Source organism: Cervus elaphus, chromosome 14 (genome assembly GCF_910594005.1).
Source record: "Cervus elaphus chromosome 14, mCerEla1.1, whole genome shotgun sequence".
NCBI classification, from domain to species: domain Eukaryota; kingdom Metazoa; phylum Chordata; class Mammalia; order Artiodactyla; family Cervidae; genus Cervus; species Cervus elaphus.
The window spans coordinates 30,232,440-30,259,569 of record NC_057828.1 but is presented as its reverse complement, the minus strand read 5'-3'; the positions used below and the strand labels follow the sequence as shown (position 1 = coordinate 30,259,569).

The window sequence follows — 27,130 nt, the reverse complement described above, 5'->3', positions numbered from 1 at the left end:
CACTGGGGAAGAGGCATGGGAGGAATGGGTGCAATAATTAAGGTCAGCAGGGACTCTGCCTCACACGGTTTATAGTAGTTCTCGGTATCTCTACTTTTGTGTTTGAATACTACACAAACTATTAGAAATCACATGGCCAAAAGCTTATTTTAATTTAACCGAGAACATCTCTATAAAGGTTTCCAAAATGAATGGGAAGGTAACAGAGGAGAAGCAGCAATGAAAGAAATTCTACCAGAGGAGTAATAAAAAAGTATGAGCATTTTGGTTTTTAGAATAAATCCAAGCTTTCTTTTAACAAAAAAGCATTATTAGCATTATCAATGCCTCAAGATACAGTATTCTTTAGTCACTCACAGGGACATGGTATTTCAGCCCAGTTGAGAAAGGGCAGAGAACTGGTGGGCTGTGTTCAATAGAGGCCAACAGAGGTGACATGGGGCTAACTGCTTTCCTGTCTCACCTAAGACGTGATGGAGAACTGCCAAAGATTTATTAAATACTCTGATTATTGCCTACTTGTTGAGAGTCTAGCTAAATTACTTGATAGTATTACTGCCTCAGCATCCATTTTGTTTGGCCAAGTAGCCTGCTGGGGGACTTAAACTGACATTATACCTCTCATGGATGCACATGCCTTAGATAGCAACCCACAGAGTTACAAGCAAATGTAAATTCTGATATGACTTCCCAACAGCCCTGTGTCAACAGTCTTCCCTGTTTCCCAGAGCCTTCCCTTTATGTGCTCCTTGGATAAGACCCCCATGGAACTTACCCTTTTTGGGTTTGAATTGGCCAATCTGGCCCTAGCCTGGGAACTCCAAAAGCACTGCAAAGCACTGCACCCTCAATCAAGGTGTGTGCCCGAGTCCTACCCCCGCCCCCTCTCTGCACTTTGCCTTGACTTCCCATGGGTTCCCTCAAGGCATGCTGTGTGCCTCCTGCAGAACCTGAGTAATAAACTTCTCTTTCAGATTCTCTTGTGGTCTTTTGTTAAACTGTAGCTCACCATCTGGTACCCTGCACTTAACAAATGTTAACTTAACAAAGTCATAACACCATTTTTTGGATTCATGTGGAAAGCAATGATGTGGTTAGAAAAAGTCTGGAAAGGAGATGCAATAACCTTAAAGTTCTGCATAACGTGGAAAGTGAAAGTGAAAGTCACTCTGTTGTGACCAACTCTTAGCAATTCCATGGGCTATACAGTCTATGGAATTTTCCAGGACAGAATACTGGAGTGGGTAGCCATTCCTTTCTCCAGGGGATCTTCCCAACCTAAGGATCGAACCCAGGTCTCCTGCATTGCAGGCGGATTCTTGACCAGCTGAGCCACAAGGAAAACCCCTGAATAACATGGGAGCCATGTTCAATTCAGCTTTGACAGTGGATTTCTGAAAAACAGTTTCTTAAATTAGAATGATACATTCTTGGCAGGGGAGAAACTACATCTTCTGAAATCTAGAAAGTGTCTAGCAGAAACCTCAACCTGATCAAGGAGCAGGATATTCAAATTTGGGAAGGGGAGAATATATAATTAAAGCAGAAAAACTGAATATTATGGAGAATAGCAGATATGACATGGCCCTTGGATTTACTTTCAAAATATGACATGAAAAACAAACAGACACATATAACTCTAGGGAGAGAGGCCCAGTATCAGGAGCAAAAACAAAACAGGAATTTGAAACAACACTAATAACTATACACCTCTGGATCACAGATAATAAACAACATTCCCTTGAAATTTTGCCACAAAGAAGTACATACAATCTGAGGTAGTATTCCTAATTATACTTTGGCTATGGAAGGGTATAACTTATGCAAAAGGATAGATTTTTTAAAAGTTGAGTGATTAACATTTTTTGCTTACATATAAATAAGGCATGAGCTGCAAAGAAAGTTCTCGGCTTTGGTGAAACTTGAGCAGAAGGATAAAGGACAGAAACAGAAGCCTCAAACTCTGTGAGAGCACACTGTAGATTACATGATCAGACAGTGGATGCAGATGATAGGGCTATTTTTTTTTGATAGGTCTATTTTTAAAAGACAGATTATAAAACTGGTTTTAATGCAAAATGGATGGCTTTAGTTACATAGATAAATTACTTCCAATTAGTCAATTAAAATTATAGAGACAGAAAATTCTTTTATTGTGGTACTTATGTAAAACTATCTACAGAATGACTGCAAACTTATAAACTCTATAGGTTATGATTGGATAAGCATGGAAAATAATGAAAAGAATTGATATGGCAGGTTAATAGGACCATAGGTAAATATTTTCTTTTCAAATATTAAATTTGGAGGGCTCCACTGTGCCACCTGGGAATACCCCACATGAATATTAAACTTTAGTAAATAATAGAAACAAAAAGTACTTACTTGATCTAGGTTCAAATTACTAACTATCAAAGCAGAAGGGTTGCCTTCTAATCCTGCTTGCATAAACACTTTTTTGAAATCTTCTTTGAATTCTAAGTAGGCATAATTGTGAGATAAAGGTACCCGGTATATTTTGTGTTCTGCCAAATAACAGGCCAGAGTCGCACAAGTTTCTTTTCCACATCCATCTATTCCAATCTTGGGAAGAAAAAAAATCCAACATGTGATTCTTATATATATTCTGGAAATCTTTTCAAATCTTTCAGAAATAGAAATCATTTATTTTTATATCTAAATAGAAATAAAAAGTTTTCTACTTAGATGTGCTAGAAAGTTAGTAAAACTACCTAAGACCATTTTTAAATGCTTTGATAAACACATGAAACATAAAGTATTTTATTAAAATCTTATAAGGCACTCAAACACTTTCAATATTTTAATCTTTTCTCTTCACAGCCTCTTGAACTACATGAAATAACTGCGCTGAAAATATTATCTGGAAAAATAGCATAGATAGGCTTACAAATCATTGCAATGTGACTATCAACATTTGAGTCTTCATTTGTAAGGATTCAAATAAGTCTTTTTCCATTTACTGTGGGCCATAACACTCAAGAAGTGCTCTTTGGGAATGATGATAAAGTTTTACCCTTTTAAAACAGTTTATTTAGGTGCAAACTATAGACTACACCTGTTTTAAGTGCACAATTAAATGATTTTTAGTAAATTTACAGAGTTATGAAACCATCACCACAATCCATTTTTAGAGTACTTCTATCATCCCCCAAATATCTCTCAAGCCTATTTGCAGTCAATCCTCTTTCTAATCTCCAGTCCCAGGCAACAATTAATAGGCTTTTTGTCTCTATAGATTTGCCTTTGTTAGACATTTCCTATAAAAGGAATCATACAGTAAAAAGTCTTTTGCATCTGACTTCTCAGTTAGCATGACGGTTCTGAGGTTCTCCATGTTGTAGTATGCATCAGCAGTTCATTCCTTTCCATTAATGGATTTGGGGATGTTAAACCAAACACACATTCCTAGAATAAGACTCACTTGGCCATGATACATAATATTCATATGTTGTTACATTCCGTTTGCTGATATTTCATTCAAAAAATTAATAACTATATTCACAGGGATATTGGTATGTAGTTCTCTTTTTTCATGATGTCTATATAGTTTTCGTATCAGGGTGATACTGGTCTCATAGATTAGCTGGGAAGTATTCCTTCTATTTTCTGGAAGAGTTATAAAGGACTGATTTAATTTTTCCTTAAATGTTAGAATTCTCTAGTGAAGCCATTTGGACCTAGGCTTTTCTTTGTGGGAAGTTTTAAAATTCCTAATTCAATCTTTTTATTAGTTACATAAGTACAGATTTTATATTTCTTCAGTTCAGTAATTTATGTCTTTCAAGGAAAGTGTACATTTCATCAAGGTGTATTAAATACCTGATTTTAATAGTTGGAGTGTTCTTGCCTTTTTTCTCTTGATTATCCTCTCTAAAGATTTGCCAGTTTTGTTGATCTTTTCAAAGAATCATTTTTTTTTGTTTGTTTTCATTGATATTATTGTATTGTTTTTCTATTCTTTAGTATGTTCTCTCATCTTTTCTTGCATATAACTTCCTCTTTGGGCTTAGTTTTCTTTTGTAGTTTTCTAAGGTGGAAACTTAGGTTATTTACTTGAGATTTGTACACACTACCATATGTGAAATGGATAACCAATAAGGACCTACTATACAGCACAGGGAATTCTACTCAATCTTATGTGGCAGCCTGGATGGGGGATTCTGGGGAAGAATGGACATATATATGTGTAAGGCTGGGTCCCTTTGCTATCCACTTGAAACTATCTCAACATTGTTGATCAGCTATCAGTTCAGTTCAGTTCAGTCGCTCAGTCGTGTCCGATTCTTTGCGACCCCGTGAATCGCAGCACGCCAGGCCTTCCTGTCCATCACCAACTCCCGGAGTCCACTCAAACCCATGTCCATCGAGTTGGTGATGCCATCCAACCATCTCATCCTCTGTCGTCCCCTTCTCCTCCTGCCCTCAATCTTTCCCAGCATCAGGGTCTTTTCAAATGAGTCAGCTCTTCACATCAGGTGGCCAAAGTATTGGAATTTCAGCTTCAGTATCAGACCTTCCAGTGAACATCCAGGACTGATCTCCTCTAGGATGAACCAGTTGGATCTCCTTGCAGTCCAAGGGACTCTCAGGAGTCTTCTCCAACACCACTGTTCAGAAGCATCAATTCTTCGGCGCTCAGCTTTCTTCATAGTCCAATTCTCACATCCATACATGACCACTGGAAAAACCATAGCCTTGACCAGACGGACCTTTGTTGGCAAAGTAATGTCTCTGCTTTATAATATGCTGTCTAGGTTGGTCATAACTTTCCTTCCAAGGAGTAAGCGTCTTTTAATTTCATGGCTGCAATCATCATCTGCAGTGATTTTTCAGCCCCCCAAAATTAAGTCTGACACTATTTCCACTGTTTCCCCATCTATTTCCCATGAAGTGATGGGATCAGATGCCATGATCTTAGTTTTCTGAATGTTGAGCTTTAAGCCAACTTTTTCACTCTCCTCTTTCACTTTCATCAAGAGGGTTTTTAGTTCCTCTTCAACTTTCTGCCATAAGGGTGGTGTCATCTGCATCAGCTATTCTCTAATATAAAATAAAATTTTAAAATAAAATAAAATATAGGCATTTGTAGCAGTAAATTTCCCTGAAAGCACTGCTTTAGGTAGGTTATGTTGTTTTGTTTTTTGTTTTTTGTTTTGGTATGTTGTGCTTTTGTTTTCATTCACCTCAAAGCATTTTCTAATTTCTCTTGTGATTTCTTCTTTTACCCATTGGTTATTTAGGAATGTATTACAAAGGTTCTGCGTATTTGTGAATACTCCAAATTTCTTCCTGTTATTGATTCCAGTAGTAATTCTTTTGTGATCTGAGAACATAATTTGAATGACTAACTTAAACAAATAGTCATAAGAATGTGACGTATCATTGGTTGAATACGTTGGATTTTATTTAGCCTTCTGAAAGCTTTTCTCTATTTAAGGTATTGGTGGAATTTCCAAGAACCTAACTCTCATTTGCCTTCATGAGCAGTAAAATTTTGTGCAACGACTCATTTTTCTAAATTTATATTCAAGGAATTGTATTATTTTTGAAGTCAAGATTCACCTGCACAGACACTGTATTAATACTGCAGATATGCTAGAGATGGTGCTGGACCCATTACTGTTTTTACACATTAAATGCCATCAAAAAACAAATAGCTGGTGAACTTTTATGCACTTTTGAGAGGACAAGGATCTTGTCATATGTGTCAATGAATATGAGCTTTCATAAACAGAAAGTGTGCAAAAATTAAATTTCTGTAAGCAGAGTAGATTTTTTTATATTCTACTATTTTATTATTTACTGCTTTTAGAACTACTGCTTTTTTAAACTTTTAATTTTATATTAGAGTATAGCCAGAGTAGATTTTTATTGAATTTCCTTAATTTTTATTTTGTATACTAAAAAAAATTTGAAAAATTTAAATTCTTACCAGTAACATATGACTTCCTGATTGTCGAAGGATCCTTGTAGCTCTTGCAATGTGTTCTATGGCTTCCTTGAAAAATACCAAGGAATGAGAAATCTACCAGGGGAAACGAAAAAATAAAGTGATTATAGGCATAGAAAAATTAAGTGTTCACTGTGGTTTTACATACAAGATATAGAAGTGAGAATAACTAATCTGGTAATCCAATAATTTAGACCCAATAAACTAGTTTACATCTATGGAAAATAAGTGTGCACAATGAGAACTGTCCTTTTGCCAATATTCTGATGAGCAAGATTGGAAGGCCGGCATAGGCTTGAGGGAAGAGGATGAAGGGGAGAGCAGCAATATCAAGGCTGATTTTCTATTTCTCTGTCTTGGGGTAGAACAAGCCTCAGGGAATCGGTGTATGGTGTCTGATTTTGTTGGTGTCTATGTTCCAAATCACCTTTGCTCATAATTACAGTGGGAATGTAGTTTCCTATTGGACTTCCCTGGTGGCTCAGATAAAGAATCTGCCTGCAATGCGGGAGACCTGGATTGGATCCCTGGGTTGGGAAGATCCCGTGGAGGAGGACATGGCAACCCATTCCAGTATTCTTGCCTGGAGAATCCCTATGGATAGAGGAGCCTGGAGGGCTACAGCCCATAGGGTCGCAAAGAGTCGGGCACGACTGAGTGACTGAGCACAGCACAATGGGAAAGACTGTGAATTAGTCCCAGCTATATTGCTCCTACTTGTTGCCACACCCTCTCTTGCACTTAATTCCCTTAACTTTAAAAATTCAACATTTAACCGCCTCAGTTGTGCACCTTGTATTTAAATGAGGCAAAATAAGATGAACAATATAAACCTACACTTCTACTGGTCTGCACTAAAATTTGAGGGTAGAGTTTTTGATCTCTCTTGCTCTTATACATACACATACATCTCAAAAATATTGATTTTACATACACATATACATATGTGTAGTGTTAGTCGCTCAGTCGTGTCTGACTTTTTGCAATCCCATGGACTGTAGCTCACCAGGCCCCTCTGTCCATGGGGATTCTCCAGGCAAGAATACTGGAGTGAGTTGCCATTTCCTTCTCCAGGGGATCTTCCCAACTCATGGAACGAACCTGAGTCTTCTGCACTGGCAGGCGGATTCTTTACTGATTGAGCTACCAGGCTGTGCATATATAACTATATATTTGAAAATAGTATTCCTTAGATTTTTGTATAGTATGTGTCTCTACCTCCAAAGACGCTGAATTCAACTTCATTTGGAATTCAGTAAGTACTTCGGCAAGTTTATTATAGTCATTGGTATACTGATAGGTCTTCTTTCTATGAGATTTGTTTACATCCAAGAAATCCACAAATATAATTGGGTCATTCATCAGTTTTTCTTTGGTCCATTGGATCTATTGTAGGGTGATTGAATAGAAATTGTTAATGGCACAATTTAACTTATTATCAAAACTAAAACAATATACTTGTATCAGAGAAGTTCTTAGCACAGTAGGTCTAGGTCTTGGGGTTCTTAACCTTTTTTTGTGCCATGGACCCCCTTCTGACAGTGAAACCTGTGGACTCCTCATAAGAATAACATTTTAAACAAACATAGTAAAATGCAAGGGTTGCAAAGGAAACCAAATACACTGAAATACAGTTCTGTTTAAGAACTCTTTGAGAATCTACAGTTTCTAGGTTAACAACTGCTGCTGTGGGAATAACATGTTGATACCACGAGGTCTCACCAACAATCTGAAAAAGAGAATCTTTCCTTAATCAATTGTTAATCACCACCATAGATTTGCAAGCTTCCATATTTGCTTTCTTGGTTCATTTGACAAACCCTTGCCTGTCTTTCAGACCAAGTTTGTGGGCTAACCCCTTCTTTGAAGTCTGACCATTTTCCTCTTCCTAAAACTAGATAGATTAGTATTATTCTTTCTTCTTTTGTCCTACTATGGTGGCGTGTGGATGGGCCTGTTACAGTACTTACAGAAATGTATTGCACCTGTTAGGTTGTAAGGTGCTTGGAGGCAGGGCTTACATTAGTTCTGTGGAGGTTTTAGAACTTACCTCAGTTGATGTCTGTCCCTGGAAATTCTTAATAGGCTCTCAGAAGGTGTTTGTTTAAGCAAAAGGCTAAAGGAAGGTCGAGGGACAATATGATATGATGGTTAAGAGAATATCTGAAGTCAGATAGCCAGGACTCCACCACTTAACTAACTATGCAACCTTGGGCAAATTCTTAATCTCACTTTGCCTCAGTTTCTTCATTTGTAAAATGAGGATTATAACAGGACTTAAGTCACAGATATGTTATCAAGATTTAATTGAGTAATGATGGGTAAAGCTTTTAAAACAGTGCCTGGCACATTGTAAGAGTTAACCGCTATTAGAGCTATCACATTTTACTATTTAAAAAGTCAACCAGTCAAACAACTGACTAAATGGTATCGTATAAATGCAAATTCTTATGGGAATAATTTACATCCTTAAGTTTTTAAAGTAGATATGGGTAATAGTTCTCTAATTTGGGGGTACTGTAGCTGTTCTTGCTGTCTGTGGGACTAACTCCTACTAGGGAAAGACCTGTCTCCCCTAAGTAATTGCTTACTCATTTTCTACTGCCTCTACACCTATTCTTTGGTCTAGCAAAGTCTTAAAACTAAATTGCAGTTGGAATGTATAAGGCAAGAATTTAGGATCTTCTCCATGGACAGAAATAAGCTTTCTTTAGATGGTTATTTTAGCAAAGTCTCTGCATCCCTTCATTCATTCCTGTATCTATTCATTCATCCCAGATGTATTTGTCAAGTACCAGGTAGGAGTAAGGGAGGATGTTAAACTCTGGAGATTTAGGTGGGGATAAAAATCAACGATTTTGTTCTCATGGAACTCATCGGTTAGAGAAAGAGATAGGCAATTACATTCTAATTAGTTCTACGGATAGAAAACCCCATAGTCCTATGACAATGCAAAGACATTTAACCTGGAAAGAATGTGATTTAGGCTAGAGAAGACCACCAGAAGAGGAAGCATGAGCTGAATCTTGAAGGATGGTCAAAAGTGAGCCAAGGGAAGGGACCTATATGAATAAAGGAAGAGACAACAGAGACCATTCTGCACTGGCCAAAGTATGAGGTGAGGGGCTCAAATTTCTGACATGGATGGAGGCTTGACTGATAATATCAGTACTGAGGTAGGAAACACCAGGGTGGGGCAGCGGGGTAGTACACAGAATGCAGTGAAGGAGGACTGGAAATGGTTTTGCAAATGGTTTTTCATGCTGAGAATGAAGTACTCAGAGTAATATGAGACAGATTTAGAAGTCAAGCCAAGGTCTAACTCTAGCATTCAGGCTCTTTCTGCCAAACCACCAGCCTGTCTTTGAACAGTAGATATAAGATCTGGTCATTTTTAATACAATGATAGCTTACATTTACTGAGCACTTATCATGTGTCAGAAACCGTTGTAAACACTTTACACAAGTTAGTGCCATTAATTCTCACCACAGTCCTATGAAGTAGGTACAATTACTACATTTTCATTAGAGATGAGGAAACCGAGACACAGAGGGCTCACTTGCGTAAGGTTTCATAGCTCATAAATGGAAGGGTTGGGCTTTGAACTTGGGCAGAACCTGTGTTTGTAACCCTTGTATTCAACTGCTTCTCAGGTTGTTAGGGAATGAAAGTGAGAAAAGAAAGGACTGGAGATTCTACTGCCTGTGTGAAGGAAAGTAGGAGTAAGATGAGTGTGAAGCATCACCAAAGAGTAGCCCCAAAGAGGGACAAGAAGAAGAACTGCACACTGGTAGAGCCCTGAGAAATTCTGGGTAAGTAGATGGAGCTGTTGGTGGCTGTGGAGATAGCTACTTTGTGAAAAGATTATTTTACCAGATGTTTAAAAAATTGGAGGGCAGAAGTGTTATGGATTAACATGAATGATGATACCAAGAAGGGTCTAGGCTGAGGAGCGGAAAACTTGGATTAAAGAAAAGTAATGATGAGTGTCTAGAAAAAAAAAATTTTTTTTAAATGGTAGTGCTAAGAAGTTTTAGTTCCTCATTTTTTGTTATTACTTTATATTTATTATCTATTTTTCATAATTTACATGCAATAGAAGGCACAGGTCTTAAATACCCAGTTTAATAAACTTTGAGAAAAAAAATTTTTTTTTAAAGATTTCTGAATTTGTGATTTATCTAAAAAATATATAAGGGGACTTCCTTGGTGGTCCAGTGGTTAAAACTCCATGCTGGCAATCTAGGGGGTGCAGGTTGAATCTCTGGTTGGGGAACTAAGATCCTACATGCCACATGGCATGGCCAAAAGATAAAAGGAAAAAAATATGTGTGTAGGCAAATGTATGTATACATCATCCTTGGAGAGGAATTGAGAGGAGTTAGCAGAGAGGCAGCGTAATGGAGTTGAGCTCACCACTTCATTTAGTTACAGCTGTTAGTGAATCAGTTACTGAAGCACTTTCCTTTGTGACCTGGACTAGAGAAGCAAGCACAAACTAAACTTCAAAGGGCTGGAGAGGGATGAGGGGTCAAAGTGTTCACGTCTGCCAGTCCTGGAGGAAAGTGAGCAATTTCAAGGCTCTCAACAGGCCAAATACATGAGTAAAGGCATCAAGACCTTATCATTTCAATTGTTCCAAATCTATAATTATTTAGACATTTGCAAGTAAAAATTGGAATTGTTAATAAAGTTTTTAGTTAACATCATAGAAATGTCTGATGATGTTTATAAAACAGTATTTTTGCTCAAGACACCATTTACAAAAATTTTTTAAATAATTTTACCTGAAAATAATTCTCGAGTTCTTTTGAAAGGATCTGATAGAAAAGCACCTGTTCAGCTTGTTCAAGTAAGCGATCATGAAACACTCGGGTGGCTTCATGAACAAAGAACAGAGCAGCCATCTCTTTGGAGTTAACAACAAACTTGTCAGCTTGCAGCAAACCTAGAAGAAGCTATTAGGGATTTAAAAACAACAATTGAAAAACCATTATCAGGTAGATTGCAAAGCAAAGCCTCATTTTTTTTTTTTTTTTGCAGGTTTATGTTTCCATAAAAATAGAGCAATAATCCCAGGCAAGGATTGTCAATTCCTACAAGTGATAACCTGAACTTCTGATGAGATGGACAAGTTATAAATCAGAGAAAACTTGTAGAGCGTCACCCTTATAAGGAGAGGGCTCAAAAACTCCTCACAGGATTGCTGGAGATAAGTGATGCTTCTTAATGTTCTAAGATTATAATTTGGGTTAAAAAATTTATAACCCATTTCATATACATGTACTATTTTGGGCTAAAGTCCCATAGCAAGGAAATAAAAAACAAACCAAAAGAAGATTTTTTTTTTTAACATTTTAATCCAGAAAATGTACTAAATCAGCACAGTTGGCAACATTCTCTGGTGTAAAAGCAAGGCTTGTGAAAATTCAGCATGTTTATGAAATGCATGTATGTTTTCATTTGTCTGAGAGCTGCAATAAACTCTCAGAAATAAAGCAAAACCAAAACGTATGTTATAGCCTCGTCACTTCTTTCCCTGATGAGAATCTTACCCAGTACATCCCCTCATGGGGACAGACCCCTCCCTCATATTCTCGGCTTTAGCTCCTCTTTGAAGTACCTAGATGCGCAATTCTTGAATTTTTATGAAGATGCTAAAACCCCCACCAAACTGAATAATCTACTACTGATGACCGGGAGAACATAGGCTCCAGACCTACTGGAGCCTAAGGATTGATAAGGCTAACCCCTGTGACCTGGCCTGGTTACCTCACCGTCAGCCAATGAGAGCGTTGTGCACGAGCTGATCATAGACCCCATTACTCCCTCCCTCACTTGGTCCTTAAAAGTCCTTGGCTGAAACCCTCTGGGGAGTTGGAGCTGCTTGAGCACTAGTTGTCTCAGATTCCTTGTATGGTGCCTTACAACAAACACTGAACTTTCATTCACCACAACCTGGTGTCAGTAGATTGGCTTTACTTTTTAACAGTCTTAGAGGTTTCATCATTGAATTCTCTGCGTGGAATTACTTTAATGATTCTTTTTAACCGGCTTATAGGATAAGCTGCTAACAGCAAACCTAATCAACTTGAATTGCTGTTTTTCCCCTTCTAACAATTAAGTGTTGACAGTATCAGTGAGTAGGGAAATGGAAAGTCAGTTCAGTAAAATTGCATTTTCTCAAGTTGAATTTTAAACTTAAGTTAGAGAATGAAATTTTAAAACAAACCTTAAATATATCTCGAAGATTAAACATGTAGTGACATTTCATTGGAGTTGGTAACATAGTCTGACATACTTGATAGTATACAGCTAGACAGCAAGATATTATTTGATCCTTAGTTTTCTGAACTTCTGGTACGAAATTATTGATAGAGAAATACATTCCCAAATGAACCTTTAAAGAGAAATTTTATAATTTAGTTTGCCAAAACTTTTAAGAACAGACTATTTTTAGTTAATCCCTACTAGAAAGGAGATGTACATGCTATAATGGAAGATCAATTTTGTTTAAAATGTTAGTAACCAGAATTCATTTTAAACAGATGCCAGACTAGTACAAAGACATTCTGGATGTTGAGAACTGAGGAAAATTTCAATTGATCCTAGTTTGGTGAAAGATCTAGAGGCCTGTGTTATGTGTTCTCTGGGGACAACTGATGCTCCACCTGTATGTATAATACCAGTATACTGAAAAGTCTTTCATATCCTTGTTGCCCAGGAAATGTTACTAGAAGAAATATAAAGTGATAGAACTATTATCTCAGTTAAGATTGGTATATGTATATATTCTATACAAGGTTTTTTGAAGTGTAGATTATTGATCACCTAGAATTACTAAGTACTTTTTGAAAAATAGATTTTAAAAAATAATCTTTAAATTTTGTTATAAAAAAGAAAAAGACTTAGTTTTTAAGAATTTAGTAAACTTGCATATGATATATTTTTCTAATCAAACTAGGCTTCAAATTGAGGCATTTTTCTAATAAGATGTTTCAGAATTTCTTCTCTCAATTTTTTATTCTATAAGGAAATAAAAAAAACCAAATACTAGCAAAAATCCAAGTGTATTTCTTGGCAATGCAGATTGCTGAGCTCCATCTCAGATATATTGGATTAGAATCTATGAGAAAAAAGACTTGGAATTTGCTTTAAACATTCATTAAACATGCCCCACCTGTGTTTCTTATGCACAATAACTTACATTTTTGATATTTAGAGACAAATTATAATAGTAAACCAGAAAATACAGAGAGAAAAAAATCCATCCCCTTAAGAGAATTTTCTCTTAGTATTAGTGTTTTAATTTTTCATATTTTCCCTTATACTATAGAAATAAATTTGTTTTTTACTAGAAAATAAATTAGACGTATTACCTGGAAAATAGTTTTTATGGCAGTTTGTGGGAGATGAGGCAATACCAGAATGGAAAAATGTTTGAGCAGACGTGGGCTAATATACCTCCTACTAACTGGGAAAACACAAGCTGCAACTAGAGAGAGATCTTGGATATTCTGTGGGAAGAGTAAAACGGAAGAGTAACTGAATGTATCTATAGAAAGCGAAACATATATACCTATTTCCCAGCTCCAAAAGGACAAAAGCTTTTTAATATTTAGGCAGGTTGGGGGCTCTGAGGAGCTCTGGTTCTTTATGCCTCAGTGCAGAAAGAATTTAACAAGAGGCAAAGTGATAGATAAGAGTGATTTATTAGAATAGGATGCTTGTGAGGTTAATAAGCTGGTGGGCAGGAGGACGCCTCACCCAGAACTTAGTAGGCTATAGTTTTACAATCAAGGGAAAAGTGGGGAGTGGGAAAAGACCACATTCTTCCTCATTCTTGAGTAGATGTCAAGCTACCATCATCAGTTCCTCCTCCACATCAGGCGTGGGAGTTTTCTTGCCCCTACGTGGTGAAAATGGGGCTGTCATTGCACTATTCAAATCAGCAGAAAGGTGGTCTATGCTAAAAATGGTGAATCATATGAGGTTTTGGTATAATCACCTTACTTTATCACTTTACTCTGTCCTTATCAATGACAGTATTAGTCTGTCTTCTTAGAAGTTGTTGCTGCTGTTCGGTTATTAAGTGGTGTCTGATGCTCTAAAACCCCGTGGACTACAGCACACCAGGCTTTCCTGTCCTTCACTATATCCTGGTGTTTGCTAAACTCATGTCCATTGAGTTGATGATGCCATCCAACCATCTCACACTCTGTCGTCCCTTTCTCCTATTGCCCTCGATGTTTCCCAACATCAAGGTGTTTCCCAATGAGATGACTCTTCATATCAGGTGGCCAAAGTATTGGAGCTTTAGCAACAGTCCTACCAATGAATATTCAGGACCGATTTCCTTTAGGATTGACTGGTTTGATCTCCTTGCTGTCTAAGGGACTCTCAAGAGTCTTCTCCAACACCACAATTTGAAAGTGTCAGTTCTTCAGAGCTCAGCCTTCTTTATAGCCCAACTCTCACATATGTACATGACTACTGGAAAAACTAGAGCCTTGACTATACAAACTTTTGTCAGCAAAGTGATGTCTCTGCTTTTTAATATGCTGTCTAGGTTGGTCACAGCTTTTCTCCCAAGGAGCAACTGCCTTTTAATTTCATGGCTTCAGTCACCATCTGCAGTGATTTTGGAGTCCAAGAAAGTAAAATCGGTTACTGCATCCACTTTTTCCCAATCTCTGCCATGAAGTAATGGGGCCAGCTGCCATGATCTTACTTTTTTGAATGTGGAATTTTAAGCCAGATTTTTCACTCTTCTTTCACCATCATCAAGAGGCTCTTCAGTGCCTCTTCACTTTCTGCCATTAGAGTCGTATCATCTGCATATCTGAGGTTGTTCATATTCCTCCAGGCAATCTTGATTCCAGCTTGTGAAACTGTAATGCCAGAGTACAGCCCAGCATTTTGCATGATGTACTCTGCATATAAGAAGTAATCCAGACTAAATATAATTCCAAGACATGTTACTTCTAGGAGGCTTTCTAAATGTCATCTGGAAATAGCCTATTTTTTTCCCCCTTAAAAACCAGTCATTAGAAAATAAAGAACATGTTACTGAGGCTAGTGAAAAGGATTCTGGTAATAAGTGAGAAATGAGGAGAAAAGCCTGGTGAATGTGTCTGTAGAGAAGATAGGATTAGCTGGGTGAGAAGAAGTTTGACTGCTTGCTTACATAGTATTTTGACATATTACAACATGGCATTGTAAAGCTGGAATCATAACGAAATAATATAGTTTACGCATGATGGGGCATTTTCAGTTTTTTTTTTCCCTGCATATGTTCATGCCCAAAGCCTTAGAAATACCATTATTTTCATGTCACTTCAAGAAAATTCTTTAGGTTGTGCATTTCACACCCATTTCTTGCCTTCTTTTTATCCCAGTCTCCTGGATTCTTCTTGGGGGGCTGCATCTCCATTGTCTCTGCCTTGGGTTGATGGTTGATTTAGACAGTTTGAGTGGTATCTGAGTTGATGTCACTCACCAACAAGTGTATGTCAGCCAGGATCCTAGGCCCAAGTTTATCTGAGACATGAAACAACCATAACAGATGAGGAAGCAAGGCCCAGGAAGTTGAAATGATAAAGTCAGTTCTAGAAACCAGGGTTTCCAGCAAAGGAGCCAAATAAGGAGAAAAGTTCATTTACTTTTTAAAACATTAAACCCTTCTGATTGAGTTTGATGAAGCAAAGATAATTACATAAAAATATCTGTTTGGAATTTTTTTGACCTTGTAAGTAAGGTCTGAAAATCCTTTATGTTCTTGAAAATAAAGATGCGGAATAGTCTTACACAGAGATTAAGAATGTATTTCTTAAGCCACATTTTCATTAGTTTTTCTTATATGCAATAGTTGCTGAGGCACTGAAAAATTTGAATAACTATTAATGTGTTTAACAATAGTGAGCATTTTTTTGACTCAGAAACCAAACCTATAGGACACACTTGCAATTTTTTATTAAGATTTAATCCTACTAAAAGTAGAATTTCTATGAACCCATAGGCTTGTGCTGAATTGCAAGATGTAATTACAATTGTTAGATTAAGATCTCGACTTTATGTCTATCTGACTAGATTTTCTAAATATCTTGCTTAACTCACTCAACATTGTTAGAAATATTCAACTTTTTGTTAAGTAACAACATTTAACATGAAGAAAATCTCAGTATAAACTGTACCTTCCATGCAATTTTTTCAGTATCATAAATTCCTCCCATATCTAATAATTGTCTGATTAACTCCAGCGGTGGCTGTGCTCCATACATATCTGATTCTGGCATATTCAGATCATCAATAAAAATTACAATCTTAAAGAAGACAAAAGGTTTTAAAAAATATATTAAACTCGATTTATGAATTAGGAATATTAAATATGCTACGCTAAGAATATGCTAAGAAGAAAATTATATGTAATGAAATGTAGCTTTCTATTAAAAAGCAGATGATCAAATTCTATTTTGAAGATATGACTTTAGAAAACATTAATCTCTCAAAATAGTGGAAACTCTACTCATTCTCTATAGACTTCCAATAATTATATCTAATTACAGTTAGAAATATATTTGATGGTGGACAAAGTAATCTTATCAAGGCTATTGGCTACAGGAACATGGATATTATTCATGCAGCATTTACCTATTGCATGCCTGCTATTGGCAATGCACTGTTTTAGGTATTTCATCATTTATTTAACATGTGTCCTGATTTAGGAATAAAATTGTTATCTGGAACTAAAATTTTGAAATTCTGCCGCAAATGCTGTTGTCAGGGGCAACCAGCAGAAAAGTCAGGTACATTTCCAGTTTTTAAACCTGTGTTACTTTCTACCCTTGAAACTATTATGCATTTAAGTGTACTGATTGTATTAATTATCTCTTCATGAATTAGCCCCTTTTGATTGCATTTATTTTTGTAAAACAAGTAAAGATTTAAAAAATACAGACAGCCATTTATTTTGAATTATCTAATTACTTAATTTGTAACTATCATATCAATATCACCTTTTTTTGGGTAAGATACTCTGTTTGCCCTCTATCACAAACTGGGTAATTATAGGTAAACCAATTTGACCAAAATTTCGCCTACTTGCATTTTTCATTTCTGTGATTAGGTTGACCAATTATTATTCCTTTCAAAATCCTTAAGACATACCCAATTAAGTAAAGACTCATAAAGTTTATTTAAATCTTCAGTTAAAATTAAGGAAGGGAAATCTGAATCAAACCCTTGAAAGCTCTTGAAATTGATGGGCACAGGGGCTAAACTCAGGGGTTCTTAAGGGCCCCCATGTGATTTTCTTACTAATCAGTCCTGAATTTTGACCTTTATTTTAGGAAATGACTGGAACCACTGATTGTAAATTTCAGTTGTGACAGAGGGTTTGGTTCAACAAGTGGACAGTTAGTAATGCACCAAGTAGACTGACGATAAAAATAAGGAACGCCCAGTACCACTTCAAGAAAGTAGGAGTTGTCCGAGTTATTACCAAGCTATTCTCTTAGTCCCTTTCCTTGATGCTGTGAATATCACAAAGTTCTCTCCCTTTCTTTTGGAAAAAGATGTGCTGACATATACAGTAAAAGGTCACTGACATCTAATGCATTTTCTGGCCTTGTCTGCTCACATTTAATTCAGATTCCAGCAGCTTCTTTAGGTCTTAATAATTCTGAATCAGTACAATTCTTCATGTTGTAAATGGAGTTATGTTGATCTGGAAACCAAAGTTTCCATTATAAAGTGAATTTTCTAGTAATGTTCAGGAGTATAGTTACACTTGTCTTTCCCCATATATTAGTATTTAGTTACACTTGTCTTTCCCCATATATTAGTATTAATTAAAATAAGTCACTATCACATAGGCAAAACACTCTCCGACATAAATCACAGCAAGATCCTCTATGACCCACCTCCAAGAATACTGGAAATAAAAGCAAAACTAAACAAATGGGACCTAATTAAACTTAAAAGCTTTTGCACAACAAAGGAAACTATAAGTAAGGTGAAAAGACAGCCCTCAGACTGGGAGAAAATAATAGCAAATGAAGAAACAGACAAAGGATTAATCTCAAAAATATACAAGCAACTCCTGCAGCTCAATTCCAGAAAAATAAATGACCCAATCAAAAAATGGGCCAAAGAACTAAACAGACATTTCTCCAAAGAAGACATACAGATGGCTAACAAACACATGAAAAGATGCCCAACATCACTCATTATCAGAGAAATGCAAATCAAAACCACAATGAGGTACCATTACACACCAGTCAGGATGGCTGCTATCCAAAAGTCTACAAGCAATAAATGCTGGAGAGGGTGTGGAGAAAAGGGAACCCTCTTACACTGTTGGTGGGAATGCAAACTAGTACAGCCACTATGGAGAACAGTGTGGAGATTTCTTAAAAAACTGGAAATAGAACTGCCATATGACTCAGCAATACCACTCCTAGGCATACACACTGAGGAAACCAGATCTGAAAGAGACACGTGCACCCCAATGTTCATTGCAGCACTGTTTATAATAGCCAGGACATGGAAGCAACCTAGATGCCCATCAGCAGATGAATGGATAAGGAAGCTGTGGTACATATACACCATGGAATATTACTCAGCCGTTAAAAAGAATTCATTTGAATCAGTTCTAATGAGATGGATGAAACTGGAGCCCATTATACAGAGTGAAGTAAGCCAGAAAGATAAAGAACATTACAGCATACTAACACATATATATTGAATTTAGAAAGATGGTAATGATAACCCTATAAGCAAAACAGAAAAAGAGACACAGAAGTATAGAACAGACTTTTGAACTCTGTGGGAGAAGGCGAGGGTGGGATGTTTCGAAAGAACAGCATGTATATTATCTATGGTGAAACAGATCACCAGCCCAGGTGGGATGCATGAGACAAGTGCTCGGGCCTGGTGCGCTGGGAAGACCCAGAGGAATCGGGTGGAGAGGGAGGTGGGAGGGGGGATCCGGATGGGGAATACATGTAACTCTATGGCTGATTCATATCAATGTATGACAAAACCCACTGAAATGTTGTGAAGTAATTAGCTTCCAACTAAAAAAAAAAAAAAAAAAAAAATTCATGTTGGTGAAAAAAAAAAAAATAAGTCACTATCACTTGAGTAGTATAAGCATGTTAGTCAACAGGTATGGGAGATGTTTTACCCTATTGTTTTTTGGTGCTCCAAGAGAGTCTTTAGATCTTCTTACTAACTTCTTAAGAATCATCTCCTTAGTTTTGGCAGCTGACGTATTGATGTTAAAATTTATTGCAGAGACCATAATTCCTTTATTACCATTTTTAAATGAACTTTCACCAGTTTTATCTTCTGCCTTTTTAGTAATCTTATCTATGACACCATATATAGAAAAAGGTCAAGTTAGAATAGTTTCAGAATATTTGTGCTTTACTAAGTTATTAAAAATATAAAAATCACATAATTTTACTCTACTATTGTCCTTTTCAAGAAATTACTCTGAGGACATTTCAGTGAGAGAAGGAATACCAACTATAAAATGCTTCCAAGTATTTCCTTACTTTTGTGTGGTTGAGAGTGTTTCTTTGCAACCCCACAGACTGTAGCCTTCTGGGTTCCTTTGTCCATGGGATTTCTCAGGCAAGAATACTGGAGTGGGTTGCCATTTCCCACTCTAAGGAATCTTCCTGCCCCAGGGATCGAGCCTGCGTCTCCTACATTGGCAGGCGGATTCTTTAGTACTGAGCCACCTGGGAAACCCATGAAAACTCATAGAACCCTCTTTTTATTTATGCACAATGCACACATATAACTTTCTCTGCTTTTAAAATATTTAGATTTCCAACATACTATATTTATAACAAAATTACACACGAAACTCTAAAAGCAGCATGTAGGCACTGAAATTAGGACATGTTCCTTGAGTGAGCATCATCTAGAAGGATTATTTGGGATGGATGATTATTTTGGTAAAAACAAAACCAAACAACTCTTCTGGCAGGAATTTGGGGGCCAGACTCCCATTCCCATTCTATAGCTCTCTCTGGACCACCCATCTTTTCCTCTTCAGAACAGAGCTGTTGCTCCCCACACTACTAAATCAGATTTTTAAGGCTGAGGCTCCTGAAGCTCGATTTGAGAATGGCTGTAGAATCACAATTTTTCTACTGCAGTATTTCTAAAAGCATTAAAGAGCAGGATAGACAAATATTGCTTTCAGTTACTTCTAGACTTAGTCTGTTTCTACTGATGAGCCAGGATACCGGCTTTCTGGTAAGCAGTTTTAGTACCCCTCTACCATAAGCATTCTTTCTAGCTTTCGAGTAGGTTGGAAGAGTTTGAGATGATAGAGGATGTTTCTCAGATTTTAAAGTTTAAACTAACAATTGAAAATTTTATTCTGAGCTATTGGACAGTATATGAAATGACATGCATCTGATTGAGATAGGAAGGTTTTAAAACTACTGTAATACATACCTAGTCCTCCAGTTGCTGTCTTATGAGTTTCAGAAAGCAAGATGCTGATATTCTGTTTGAAGCTATTGGAATAAAATGTTTTAAGGATTCAAAATTAGCTTATTTACCATAGTAGCCAACTGAACAAAATATAATGAAAGTATCAGGGTTTGGCTGATTTTACTCTTACTGCCTACTAGGAAACAACTATAAACTTTTTCCTGTTCACGCTTAGAAAGATAAAATTAGTTACTATTAGAAGTGATATTCGAATTTAACAAAACATGGGCTTACTCTTAAAAAACAAACTGAACAAATTGTTAAAATGCCAGGCTATAGGATATTTTCTATGGATGGTAAGCTATTAACTCTCTTATCCCTTTATAAAATGCATTTTGCCTTATGCTCAATCAACAAAAGGCCCATTCACCTTTATTTTGGTTTTGTCTTTTTTTAATGTTATCTTTCTTTATGGTCACTTCAGTTTAAATACTGAACATATAGTAAAATCAATTTTTTCAGACTCCATTATTCTTGATTATCATAATTCAGATAAGGAAAGATTCTTATTGTATTAAATGCTTCAAAAATTATTTCTCTGCTTTTTTAAGGCCTTATTTAGGTGTAGAAGGATACTATTAATATTCCAAAATCATCAGTGTGAGAAACAGATGATGGTGGCTTGGACTAAAAGTGACATTGAATAAAAAGAAGCAGAGGAATTCAGATGTATTTTGAAGACAGCACAGACTTGACTAATAGAAGACTGGCTATGCAGCAGAGGAAAATGGGGATACAGGGGTTGGGAGGAATCAGACAGGTTATTGGGGATGGGCAGGTGAGGCGAAAAGGGAGAATTCAAAGATGATTTGTAGGTTTCAGGCTTGAATAACTGGGTCTCACTTATTGCAGCAAGACACACTGGAGGAAGAATTGATTTGGAAGAGAAATCAAGAGTAACACTTTGGCTATGTTAATGCAGAGATGTTCAGGAGATATCCAAGTATACATGTGACAGAGGTCATTGGACATATTAGATTCATGATTAGAGGAAAGGTCCAATATGAATCTCTCCACAATTACAGTTTCGTATTCAATTCAAACAATGTTGGGCTTCTCTAGTATTTTAACAGAATCAGAATCAACTTAAAACACTTACAATCTTTATTTGCACAATTTAGATTTCTTTTTCATTCCTTTTTTTCCTCAGGAAGAGACACACACAATGACAAAGTTCTTTGTAAAGAATACTTTTTATGTTTGATAAGAAGGAAATTTATTTTTAATGCAAAAGACAAAAACACAAACCCCAGATATATGCAACATTGTATTTATATGTTTTAGTTGCATTTTTCCAGGAAGGAAAATAGCTTGTAATTGTACATTGCTGTGTAGAACAAACTGAGATCTTAAATTTAGTTTTTTATTTAAAATAAGTGTAAGAAATTTTCACTTAAAGAAATTAATCTAGTTGTTAATACTCTGGAAAAGTAGAGATTTTCTTCTCACGTCTCTTTTGAATAATTCTGTATTTTCACATAACAGGTTTGCTTCTTTAAAATAAGGTACATTTATACATTAGGGCAAACTATGTTTTCACCAGACAAATCAAATTTAGAGTTTAATGTATACAACCTTGATTTTTTAATTTCATTATATAATAGGACTTCTCCTAAAATTGATCCATATTTCACATCAAGTGCTCCTGAGCCCTCTAACTTTTCAAGCATTTGATTAATGGCAGCGGTTTTTCCAACTCCAAAGTCTCCTAAGGGAAAAAATATGTTAGGCTAGATTTATATACAAGAAAATGAGTAGATGCTAACATATTAAAATGAAAGAATAACATTTGATATTTGAGAATTGCATGAAAACTGTATTTTTGCTCTTTCATTACAAAAAATGTGGTTAAGAATGGGTGAACAAGGTAGTATGTAAACCTCTCAAAATCATTTGAATTATTTACATCTTTTAAAAAAGAAAAGATTAGGAGTTAATCATTATCTTTTATCTAATGTTCATTTACATCTTGGCAAATCGTTTTGCTTACAGCACAGCATAACTACTACATGAAATTAGTTTTCCTGAAAATTTTTTGCCAATCCAATCTGGGAGACAAATTTGATAACTAGCGATTTACTGCAACAGAACAGAAAATTATGACTCTATAATTTACCAAATATTAAGTAAAACTAAGAATTTCCTGTGACCAAACTGAAGGCAAGGTATGGATTATCTAAGAGTTCCAGCTTCATTTTGCCTGAATACTTTGAATACAGAACTGGGAAAGTGATACTATTGCCTTTGGTGAGAGGCAACACAACTTAGAAAAGATAACTGAATGGGTTGAAATAAATGTTAAGAAAGAGCAGAATCTGTATTGAATTTCTCCTTTGATAATGGTAAAGGGTTGAAATATTTTAACAACGGGCTGAAGAATTATGTGTACACTTTTTTTTTTAATCAGGCAGTTTCTTTTTATTTTTGACTTGCATGTAGTTATTGTTTAAACTGAAGTAAATCAATCAATGATGCCAATATCCTCTAAGGACCTTAGCCCAGAGGCTATGTAGGTCATATTTATATTAATCCAATAGTTCTACTTCTGGAATTTGCCTTGAAGGTAATGAAAAGAGGAAAAAGATTTATAATGTTCTGTATTGGCAAACAGGGTTTCCCTGGTGGCTCAGCAATGAAGAATGTGCCTGCAATGCAAGAGATGTGTGTTCGATCCCTGGGTAGGGAAGATCCCCTGGAGAAGGAAATGGCAACCCATTCCAATATTCTTGACTGGGAAATCCCATGGACAGAGGAACCTGGCAGACTACAGTCCATGTGGTCGCAAAGAGTCAAACACAACTTAGAGACTAAACAGCAAAAATTTGCAAACCTGGGGAAATGGGCATTCGTACACTGTTAGTAAGAATGTATATTGAAAGAGGTACTAAATCTTTTCAAGGCATATTTTTTCCCACTTGTAAAATAAAATGCTTGGACTACATAATGATTAAGCTCTTCCTAACTCTGAAATTATATTTAAATATTTTTAATACCTGTGAGAAGTACTGGGCAAGAATTCTTTAAAAGAAGGCTAACAAGAAAAGAAAGGCATGTTGTGTCTCTGGTAGCAATATAATTAATGCTCTCTCCACATTCTGTCATCTTCAAGAGGTTTTCACTGGATCCTTGAGGATCGGTTAGTATTGAAGATCCTGTTAAAATTTTTTTTTAAAGTTTTAAATTACCTATGAATAAATGTTAACTTCATCTTTTAGATACTAAATACTTTCTGGAAAAGTCTATACATTATAAAACAATTTAAATATATACATATAAGCCACTATTGTTGCAAGTGCCTGGATGCCTCTGCTGATCTCAGAAAATTTCCCTTTCATTCATACTTTAGGCTGGTGAACTCACAACACACATTTCTAAGTCCACCACATACAAACTCTGATTTTTCTACCACCAAACATACTCAAATGCCCTCATATGCAATGTAAGTGTCTCCTCTACTTTCCCTCCAGTAAAAATGAAGGTAACTCTCCTGCCAAAGACTCCTGCAATCCTTTTTTAGAGAACATCACTTCTTTGGTAATCCTTCCCCCTCATCCCTATTAGTCTCTTCTTTCTATTGGAATTTTCCATTGTATAAACATATATGTGCTAGTATCACCAATCTTTTTAGTGATTGAACCATATGAAATTGATATTTTTCTTAGTAAAAATCAGGTGAATATGGCCAAGTCATGTGAAATAAAATGCACACACACAAACACACACACACACACACACACACACATACACACGCCCCAAACGAAACCAAATCTCTCTTGATCCCATAGCCTCCTATTACACAGCCAAAACCCTCAAAAAGGTTAAATACTATGTAGCCTCACTTCCTCATCTTTCATTTTACCTCTTTTCAAATTAAAAATTAACACATTCACATGGTACACATTTCAAAACTATGGTGTGCAAAGGTGTGCATACATGGTCTCCTTCTCATACCTATGTCCTAGTTAATTACCTAATTCCCAATAAGTGGATACATTTCTGCAATTTTTAAAAAGTTTAGTGTAATTTTAGAGATTCTTCTTTAACCTTAAAGACTTTTTTCTGATTAACATTGCATTTAATGAATATATAATAAAATAGTCACCAAAGCTCCAGTAAGAGATATTTATGGCATTTCCAATCTTTTTCTATTACAAATAAAGCTAAGTTTATGTCATTTTTGGACATATGTCAAATAATTTCTTCTAAGTAGAGTTGGTGGGTCACTATAAACTTACATACAATTTATAATTTTGACAAATTGTCCTCTAATGTTTGAAAGTCTTTGAGGCCTTACCCCTTTGCCAAAAGTATCAAACTTTTTGATCCTCATCAATATTATAGGTGAAAAAAATGTATCTAATTCTAGTTTATTTTGCATTTCTTTTATTATGAGTCAACTCTTTATATCTCAGAGCCATTTGTTTTTCTATGAACTATTTATTTATATTCTTTATCCATTTTTTTCATAGAAAATGGGCATCTGGTCTTTTATTTGAACTGTAGAAGCTACTTACATATTTAAAAAATTAGCTTTTTGTAATACACGACTTAATGACTGAACAACAGGTTTGGTAAGCATGTGATTTGCTTCCAAGATACAACAGGTAGCAGTTTTGCCAAGTGGTTAGCCATGGCATAACAGGAGTCATGAGCATTCAAGCAAGACTTCTACACTGAGTCTTTGCTGCCAACATCTGCCTTTTAAGTTAGTGTCAGGCATCACGGTTTTTTTCAAGTTACTGCCTTATTTATAGGTACTAAATTCTATATTAATTATGATACAAGTTCTGTCTGCTCTAGTAAGGATACAAATACAACAATGGTGTTTCAAAGGTGGAATTTTATTCTTCTCTTACAAAACAGTCCAGGGCTTATATGTAAGCACTGCAGTATCAGGAACCCACACTTGGCTTCTTTCATCTTTTTTTTGCCATTGTTAACATGCACTTCCCATATCTAGGTCCCAGATGGTTATTTAGGTCCTGCCACCATATTTGCAACTCAGAAGCCGAATTTGCATCTCAGAAAACATTAATATTAATACATTCTTTTCTTTTTTAAATAGGAGGATACTTGCTTTACAGTGAGTCTTGGTTTCTGCTGTACAATGACACAAATCAGCCATAAGTATATATATATGCCCTCCCTCTTGAACCTCCCTCCCACTTTCCCCCATCTCACCCTTCTACGTTGTCACAGAGCACTGGGCTGAGCTCTCTGTATTATATAGCAACATTCCACTAGCTATCTCTTTTACACATGATAATGTACATATTTCAAGGCTATTTCCTCAATTCATCCCGCCATCTCCTTGTGCCATTATTCACTTCTGTTCACATTTCATTGTCTAAAACTGGGTTATACGGCCACATTTAGCTGCAAGGAAGGTTTAATTGGAAACCCAATTGACCACATGAATACTTTATTCACAGAGAGACAGGAAAGCATGGAGATGATTGACAAGAAGCAGTTTACGCCACACAGGGTATTAACATAAGAGGAATATGGAAAGAAAAGGATCAACTTAGCATAATAGTCCCAAATTGTCTAATATTACTATTAACTTTGCCACCATGAAAATCCTATTATTCCATCTTGTTATTGAAGAAGGAAACGTAATATGTTTTCCTATATCCCCACTCAGGATTCACTGGAAATTGCTTTATTAATAAAAATGAATAAATATGTATTGAATATTAATGAATGTTGAGCTTCAGAATACATCCTTGGTGACCACAGATTTGTTGTTGCAGCTGCTAAGTCATGTCCGACTGTTTGCAACCCAATGGACTGCAGCACACCAGGCTTCCCTGTCCTTCACTATCTCCTGGAGTTTGCTCAAACTCATGTCCATTGTGTTAATGATGCTATCCAACCATTTTATCTTCTGTTGCCCACTTCTCCTACCTTCAATCTTTCCCAACCTCAGAGTCTTTCCCAATGAGTTGGTTCTTCGCATCAGGCGGCCAAGGTATTGGAGCTTCAGCTTCAGCAATGGTCTTTCCAATGAATATTCAGGGATGATTTCCTTTAGTATTGACTGGTTTGATTTCCTTGTTGTGCAAGGGACTCTCAAGAGTCTTCTTCAGCACTGCAGTTCAAAGCATCAATTCTTGTGCCCAGCCTTTTTTATGGTCTAACTCTCACATCCATACATGACTACTGGAAAAACCATAGCTTTGAGTAGATGGACCTTTACTGGCAAAGTGATGTCTCTGCTTTTTAATATGCTCTTTCAGTTTGTCATAGCTTTCCTTCCAAGGAGTAAGCGACTATTAATTTCATGGCTGCAATCACCATCTGCAGTGATTTGGGAGCCCAGGAAAATAAAATCTGTCACTGTTCCCACTTTTTCCCCTTTTATTTGCCATGAAGTGGTGAGACTGGAAGCTATGATCTTAGTTTTTTGAATGTTGAGTTTTAAGCCAGCTTTTTCACTCTCCTCGTTCACCCTCATCAAGAGACTCTTTAGTTCCTCTTCACTTTCTGCCATTAGAATGGCATCATCTGCATATCTGAGATTGTTCATATTTCTCCTGGCAATGTTGATTCCAACTTGTGATTCATCCAGCCTGGCATTTTGCACGATGTACTCTACATATAAGTTAAATAAGCAGAGTGATAATATACAGCCTTGATGTACT

The 27,130-nt window shown here is 36.2% G+C and overlaps 1 protein-coding gene across 1 annotated transcript in view; it reads right to left on the bottom strand.

Moving 5' to 3' along the window:
- Nucleotides 1-27,130, bottom strand: part of DNAH14 (dynein axonemal heavy chain 14) — a 388,841-nt gene that overhangs the window by 115,426 nt on the left and 246,285 nt on the right. The window contains exons 44-54 of the mRNA XM_043922886.1: nt 23,480-23,638; nt 22,059-22,194; nt 20,448-20,509; nt 19,159-19,343; nt 16,166-16,294; nt 13,352-13,489; nt 12,205-12,372; nt 10,760-10,930; nt 7,190-7,357; nt 5,954-6,046; nt 2,386-2,583 (exon numbers count right to left, since the gene is read on the bottom strand). Of these exons, the coding sequence (XP_043778821.1) occupies nt 2,386-2,583; nt 5,954-6,046; nt 7,190-7,357; nt 10,760-10,930; nt 12,205-12,372; nt 13,352-13,489; nt 16,166-16,294; nt 19,159-19,343; nt 20,448-20,509; nt 22,059-22,194; nt 23,480-23,638 (1,607 nt within the window). The remainder of the gene's footprint in view (nt 1-2,385; nt 2,584-5,953; nt 6,047-7,189; nt 7,358-10,759; nt 10,931-12,204; nt 12,373-13,351; nt 13,490-16,165; nt 16,295-19,158; nt 19,344-20,447; nt 20,510-22,058; nt 22,195-23,479; nt 23,639-27,130) is intronic.